At 32.7% G+C, this 8,220-nt stretch overlaps 1 protein-coding gene across 1 annotated transcript; it reads right to left on the reverse strand.

Annotated features, from left to right (window-relative positions):
* Window positions 1–690: 690 nt before the first annotated feature.
* Window positions 691–5,508, reverse strand: LOC123708539 (27 kDa glycoprotein-like). Its single transcript, XM_045659302.1, has 7 exons — window positions 5,454–5,508; window positions 5,053–5,183; window positions 4,673–4,788; window positions 4,089–4,252; window positions 3,467–3,591; window positions 2,054–2,188; window positions 691–1,468 (listed from the first exon to the last, which is right to left on the reverse strand). The coding sequence occupies exons 1-7, from the start codon at window positions 5,491–5,493 to the stop codon at window positions 1,460–1,462; spliced, it is 720 nt and encodes a 239-aa protein (XP_045515258.1). The 5' UTR covers window positions 5,494–5,508; the 3' UTR covers window positions 691–1,459.
* Window positions 5,509–8,220: the final 2,712 nt, after the last annotated feature.

The following is an 8,220-nucleotide window of genomic DNA, read 5'->3' on the forward strand; positions in this document are numbered from 1 at the left end:
ACTACACTTATTACAAAAACGAGAATACCAACCAGTCCCTGATTAAGGTCACCTGAATCTTGATATACAACTTGGACAAATGGTGTCTTTAAGTGTAAAATAAATTATATTTTGATTAAAGTGTGGAAAAATAAATACCGCTACCGCTTATGCCAAAACACAATTAAAGTTGTATTTACTTTGTAATACTAATTTTGTAAAACTGTATTTTCTTATAATAGAGGTGTTAATTTTTGAAACAGTCAATAACTGTTGTCTGGTTCGAAGGACCAATGTACAGCTTTCCAGGCATAGATTGTGAAATGTGTATTTAAATTTATATGCATTAAATGTCAGAAGTATCTGTATAGTATATTTAGTGTGCGTATTAGCAAGCTGCACTAGATAACTAAATATATGTCAGGGTGGAATGCCAGAACCTAACAACCCTACGGATCCCTAAGCCCTACAAACGCACCCTAACGCATAAATAGTGAACATATAAATGAGTAAGGGTTGTCTGCATCAAGAGACCTAAGGGCGGAGCCCTACAGTTAGGATCATAGGTTCAAGGTACTGGGATTATCTCAAAGCTATCGGGCAGGCTCACCACGATAGTTAAGGGCTTGAATTAGTCTTCGCCACATTGAGAGGAAGCAAGAAAGAATATGACACAGCAATATTCAAATCTGGTTTATTGTTATAAAACAATATCCTAAATACTACTTACATCTATTCACTCATATTATTATTTTGAGCTGTTGGGGTATCGCGCATCTTCAGCTATTAAAGTATACAATAGCCACATGAGCCGTGTCAGCAGTTGGTCAATGTTCAAATAAAATCTGAACACAGCCTACTGACACATGACATAACTGTCATGTTCTTCGCTGACCTATTACGTGCATGAAAGCTTATCATGACAATTCATAGGTCATGCGGGAAATTAAATGCCACTACAAACAGTACTTTTATGCCATTTCATCGGTTTTTAGTCCATAATTCTGATATCACACTTGTATATTTCTTATTACCGCTAATGCATTGTACAATAAAATCCCTAAAAGCAATCATTTTCAAGTCAAGTTTACATTTTTATATGTTCTGTTAAAACAAAATTAGTCGGATTGTACTCTTTCGTCTCTATCTGTCAAACCTTGTTTACGATGTTATAAAGAGAGGCAGAGAACTTTAGTTAAAATGATATTATTGGACTAATTTTTTTTTTATGAATAACGGTTTATCTGGTTCCGGAAGGTTTAGGAAAATATAGTTCTACATGATGACTATATACATATACATTTGGGTAGGTGGTAGGTTTTTATAAATTATAAACAATATTTAAAATATAAAGCTTCAAATCTCTTGTACTTGGGTTAAATGAATCAGGGACAAGTAGAAAAAAGACGTTTAAACTTTGTTTTCTTCGACTTAATATATTCACTTATAATTAGAAGTTCATACGCAATCTTTATGCTGCTTATTGCTTCTGAAATTAAAACAAGAAATAACATTAATTTTACTTGAAATTAAGAATTTTATTAATAAGTTATATTTAAGATTATACACGTACGAAAAAACGGATTCAATAATTAATAAAGTAATAATATACAAATGTAATGAGGCAGGAATCGTCATGAACTGTATGTCATTATTAATTTGTAAAAGTAGCCGCCTTGTTCATAAAAAATCTAAATCACACTAATTGTACAATTTTATGTAAATTATTTTTAGTTTTCTCCAATTGTGCCATAAAAGACAGGAGTCTTTCATGTAAAACACTACAATAATTATTATAGTATTAGTATCCAGTAATCCCTAGTACAAAGTAAACGATGTGTCCTCCCTATAACGCGGAGATTTCTAAAGTTTTAATTCTGTAGTGTTAAATTTATAATGATTTGGTAACTTCATAATCAGGTTTTCCAAGAATACTCCTACAACGCGATTTCCTATAACGCGGTAGCACCGGACCGCGTTATAGGGGTATTACTGTATATTCTGATTATTTCTTAAGAATATGGGGGCTATTAAATAGTTGCGAATGTATATTGTACGTAAATAAGTAACTTACAGATTTTTTGCATGGTGTGCTGTTTTTGACGTATTTGGAGAAAGACTCCAACACGTTGCTGGGCGTGCGAGAGGTGCAGTTCTCCAAAGCACTCATAGCACATGAGGTCGTGAGCATAAAATTGTTACAGAAGTACTGAAAAAAAATACAATTGCTTTAAAACTGTTCTTATGATTTTTTTAGTCCTGCTCATCCTGAGCATCTGTGCTAAATTAATAATAATAATTTTTTGCAAGGTTTGTGGTACTGAAATATGTTTGTGGTACAATCTGAACTTCGCACATTCTATCACACACAATGGCGTCCAAATCAATATGGTAGTATTTTAAATAGTCATTATATCGTCTAGCATATCATCATAGTCAATTCTTATATTATTGTATCACTACATCATTACATTAGTAAAATATATTCAAACCTTACTAAATTAATATTAATTATAATGTTACACTCAAATAATCACTACTCCAACAATATATTTCCACTAGTTTGTCAGAAAGTCAAATTCATAACGAAAGTTATGTAACCTAACATTAGTTCAGTAAAATATATAGGTATATATTAGTAAATAATTAAAATCGTAAACAGTATCTTAGCAATCATCACACACTTGAAGCCAAAATGAGTTTTCCACACACTCATAAATTGTAATATAACATTATTGTTTCCGATAATGTCCAAAAATGACGAAACGACTTGTATTGAATTGTCAATTAGAATTAAGAACCCCTTAAATGTGTTTAATCCACGTAAATTATTTTGTGCACAATATTAGTTATACTCGTTTGCCTAACTGTACCTTCCCTGAAATAGATCGCAACAACCGTAAAGATTTAGTTTCGATTGTAATTCTATTAATTAATAACGAAAAGTTAATATAATATTTCAGCGAAAAGAGTGTTAATAGATCTCCTAAACATTCTTCAATATGTGTCATCCGAAATGATGTCTAAATAGTGAAACAATCGAAAACGCTTTTGCAAAATACATGACAAAAATGTTTCAATCGTCGAATAGGAAAACATAAGCTTTCATTTGATATGTCTAATTGTATATCTAATGTAGTTAGTATCCTAGTAATAACAGCATTATCCTATATTATTTTTCCTGAACAATATAGATTTTGCTTTTACGACTTTGTTCCCAGGGGCAAGCGTTATATTTGAACATATCTACAATAACCACCATCGAACTTAACTCGAGATGATTCTTTTTGTTTAAATCAATTCAGCTTAGGAAACAGTCCAGGTTATTGATGTCACTAGATAGAGTTTATGGCGTATGTACCCATTGCGTCAGTTGACAAATATTTAAAGCTTTTATAAACCTTATTCAATTTAAAGTGTATTATTTGAAGACTGTCTTGTTTTGGTGATTCATCTACGCGGTATTTTTATATAAGTCTATACATACATTGATGTTCATATTTTTGACGTCTTTTCCGGCTTCAATAACATCCTTGCGATGGGACTCCATGCAAGTTGCGATTACGTCTTTTTTTTCGTTAAAACAGCGGAATTCACCCTCAGCCATGAATACTGAAATATATGTTAATGTTAAGTAATACAAAAATAACATTTTTTTGATTCTTGATCCACATATATGTGTAAACAGTAAATAGTAGAATAAAGAAGAAAACTTTATATGTGTAGAATTATTGGTGTTTTAGTTGAAGGTCCCATATGATTTTTTTAAAAATCATGTACGAATTTTTAATGTATTTAAATAAACTTCATAACAATCAATTTACTGATGTTATGCATGTCAAATTTACGCCATCCGATCATTAGTCTACCAGAAGGCTTTCTTCTGAAAAGAACGGGCACAAAAACTTGGCAAGGTTGTTCCTCCCTTGACATAATTCATTTTTATTACGGGAAAGATCACAATTCACAAGTTCAATACGCCTAAACATAATAATAATAAGAGAGAAAAAAATGGGTGAAACCATAGTGAGTTATGGTAAATTGCCTTACAACAATAAATAAATATATATAAAGGGTATTTTTGAACGCTCTATTGGAATATTACTCACAAATAATTCTCTCTCCGTGGTTGTGGCAGATGTAATTCAGGAAGTGGTCGGTAGCATTTTTGTCAGAATCAAGATCACCACGAACATCAGCGCTCAAGCATGGGTAGACTCCGTCGAACAAACCAGCTATGCAGGATTGGAATGCTGGTTTCTTGTCACAGTACCTGGATATAAAAAAATAACTAATAGAACATGATAAAAAGTCTCGAAATGTCTCCCTCTATCTTACGCACAAAAATTACGCGGTGTAAATAATTATAAAAATATGTTCGATTCCTGGGTTGACGGTATGCTCTAAATAGTGTAATAGTATAAAATTATCTTATATATAAGAATAAATTGATGCTAATTAATTAAATAGTAATTATGCTATGCTGAAGAGAGTGCCTGAGTCTGGCTATACTCTCAGGGAGTAAGTCCGAAGATTACACACATACACGCACATACACGCTTGGCTCTTATGCTCAAATTTATATAGTTTATCAATCAATATCAACAAATGGGAACAAACTGACAAGTTACCTTGACTGAAAAGTTAGGTAAGGTACACATTACTTTAGATGTAATATTTTTTTGTAGCTTACTTCTTGATGACCTCCGGATGAACGGCTCCGTCGCGTTCGATTGCATACAGCTCGTTATTCAGTGTGTCAGTGTCGATCTGAGCCTTGATGCAATCCAGAAAAGTGTCTATAGCAGCCTGTAACATTATTATATAATTGATTTAATTTAACGTTTTTATAATACAACCACTTATTAGTTACAATTTATTAAAAAAGATCTGCCAGCGGAGTCAAATAATATAATGAATAAATCAGTAGCGCTAAAGTCTAAGATCTTTCTATTTCTATTTGATGATCATTTGTCTATCTAATAGGCAAGTAGGTGATAAGCCTCCTGTGCCTCATCATAGGGACACAAATAATAGAAAACTAAACTGTATTGCAATTCTACTAAGACTAACCTCAGTCTGAGGAGCCTTGTCTTCTGCGTCATTTTGTATACAGGTTCTTCTAAATGCATCCTTAAGCAGGCCCTTCTGGTTAAGGTCTGCCGTCGTCATCGACGACGGTGGGATGCCACATTCGAAGACGGCTAAAATTTTAATACCCAACTTGTAATAACATTGAATGGTCCAACCATTGCTAGTAAAAATTTGAACTATTACATACTAGCTAAAATAATAATCTAGATGAATTTTAAATATAGAAAACACATCAGAAGCCATTTATAAAATTACTTACATAATACCTACTCATTTATTTATATTGACGTGCTTCCGAATTTCTAAAAATAGGATTTATTTTCTATCTTCAAGGTAATTATAAGATAATAATAGAATTAAACAAATAAAGGTCAACTTACCAACAGCCAAACAGGCAACTATGAACAATTTCATAAACATTTTGTGGTCGTCAAATCACAAACACTGAAGCAAAAAATCGAATGACCACATATTTATATTATCCGTTATCATGATGCACTCTATTTTTGTTACACTCTATATAATATCACTCGCAATTACAGTTTAATAATTACTTGTTATCATTTCTGGGAAATACCGTCTTTTTGAGGTGAGCAAAGTCAAAATCGTTAATTTAGGTAACACAATGTACACTTATGAAAATCCATAAAAAATATATATATTAAATGGTAAATGCTTCTAATTTCACATTTACTGCCATTTCTCAAATCAAGGGTGGGAGAAGAACTGGCAATAAACTCTCCGCTACTATTTAATCGCCAATTTTTTTGTTTTATACAATGTTTGTAAAGAGCTGTAACCATTACACCATGTTTGACATGACATCTTAAGTTAGTTAGTTAATAGTTTATTAACAATAATAAAATAAATTAAAAACAAACATTTGTCCTCTATCAGCAGAAGGCAGGGTGAAATGGTACCACGCACTTACATTCTCGAGACAACACGCAAATTCGACTATGTCGAAATAACTACTATCACCGCATACATATGACGCATGGCCAGCCATCGGGCTCCTCATCATATTTTAGGGAGGACAAAAATTTAAAAAAACTTTTAGGTCTGAGCCTCAGATTTCTGTATTTTTCTTACAGACAAGTAGGTGCTGAGCCTGTCAGGCCCAGAAGGCTCACGGCTCAAGGCACGCCTTCAACGTTTTCCGGTCTACTACTAGCGCACATAGAAAGTACATTTGTGCTCACCGGGGTTGGAACCGTCTCAGGGATGAGAGTTGCATAAGCCACTAGGCCAACACTGCTCTTAAATATTATGTAGTGAATTGAAAATCAAAACGTCTCTTTAGAAAGAGTAACAATTAAATAATGGAGGTTTGGTACATGAGAAATATACATTGTTTTAAACAGTTCAGTAATTAAGGTAAACTAATGTGTGCTTGTAGAAACATTAGTGTACTGTACCAGTAGTACAGTTATATTTGTATTTGTAAAATATTATCGATATATTTTGGGGTATATTCTAAAAAAAATTAAGGTTTGTTGTGTAATAATATTATAATAGACCCTAGCAGCCCTAGCAGTAGCAGGTTATTAGAAAACTTCATCTTCATTTGATTTAATATAGTTTAAAATAAGAATTGTGTATAATATAACGTGATTATACAGCGTCTTTTTGTTGCGAGAACTTGGCAAAACAGTGAACAAAAACCGGTTGTCAACTCAACGCCTTAACGGTGACGAACTTTAAAATATCGTGAAACTCGATAGTATTTTATTCGTTATTTGAGCTACGTCCATCATACATTGGCGTGGTTTATGTCTCCGTTTGTTTGACAACTAGTGGAAACAAAATCGACGACCATCGCCCAGGCCATTTTTCCACAACTGAGCGTTTTTCAAGGCTTTTTTGCCGCGCACCAACGGTATGTGGATCAAGCTGCCCACTGAAGTATTTCCGGACCAATTCGACTTAGGATAATGCAAGAAAGGAGCGTACCAATTCTTAAAAGGCCGGCAACGTACTCGCATGCCCTCTGGCTATTCTATAAAAATGTACTACATAAATAAATTAATTGTTCTTGCTATTTCAACAAAATAATTCACTTAGATCATTGTGATATGCTCCAGCAGGAATTAAAAAACTTGATAGTTATGGCAATGAGTAGGAAGTTGCTTTGCAGCGCATAATGAGTCTCGAAAAATAGCTAGCAAGCATTAAATAAAGAAAGAAGAAAGCGTGGCCGAAAGTTTCTTGCTAGTTCTTCTTGCTCGCTCTACGCCCTTAACTTGCTAACTAGTAGTAAATGTAAAGTTACAATTAATTTTACTTCTTTTCTGACGTTCTTAAGTGTACTTGTCTACCTATATGAATAAAGTTAGTTTGACTTTGACTTTGTTGCCAATTCGATCTGTAACATATATGCACATTTCGTGCAATGATAACGTTATCCACTCGTAAGATGACTGACCCCTTAACAATCTGGTTTGCGAAAACATTATGAGTAACTGGGTCTTTCCACATTTATGTTATATTTATCTTAAACAGGTAAAACTGAAAAAATAATTGTAGGTTTTCTTCAAAGCTAACGGTTTATAATGTGAACAGAAATTGTCTTTGGCGGGTCTACGGGCGTTAGGTAAGGTAATATAAAATCAAATTATTATTACGTTAAAATAGTGGATGAAAAGTTGTATAATGCTGTACTGTGTTTTATGAATGCTAAGGTGTTTTAAATAACACTGCTAAGCAGAAACTTTGTAAAATAAAGGGAAACAAAAGAAAGTGATAATACATAGTAAAATATATATATTTATCTTTATTTAAAACGTCCAATAATATTAATATACTAAAGACGCTAATTGTCACGATAACATTACGTAAGATCAATTTGAATACAACTATTTTGGATTGGTTGTACATAAGTTACTTCAATGTAAGAAACGATCTTTCAGAAGTATAATTATCTGCATTTAGCCAAAATGTCTACACACTACTCCTATATTGTGTTATTAATAAAGATGTTTACTTAATCTACGTTTTAGAAAAATCGGTTCTTACAGTTACAAACATAAGCATTTACTCTACATCTTATTCACGGTACAAAACTTCTTATCAAACCTTCAAAAGGCCATGAAAAGTGTGACTACTGAACTCCATGTATTATTTATCATCGGGTTTCCATTAAATATT

This window comes from Pieris brassicae, chromosome 4, assembly GCF_905147105.1.
Source record: "Pieris brassicae chromosome 4, ilPieBrab1.1, whole genome shotgun sequence".
Lineage (NCBI taxonomy): Eukaryota > Metazoa > Arthropoda > Insecta > Lepidoptera > Pieridae > Pieris > Pieris brassicae.

Coding starts and splice junctions, on each gene's coding strand:
- LOC123708539 (XM_045659302.1), bottom strand. CDS start 5,493: ATGTTTATGAAATTGTTCATAGTTGCCTGTTTGGCTGTTG. Junction 4,253..4,672: donor CATCCGGAGGTCATCAAGAA/GTAAGCTACAAA, acceptor TTTTATATCCAG/GTACTGTGACAAGAAACCAG. Junction 3,592..4,088: donor CCACGGAGAGAGAATTATTT/GTGAGTAATATT, acceptor CATATATTTCAG/TATTCATGGCTGAGGGTGAA.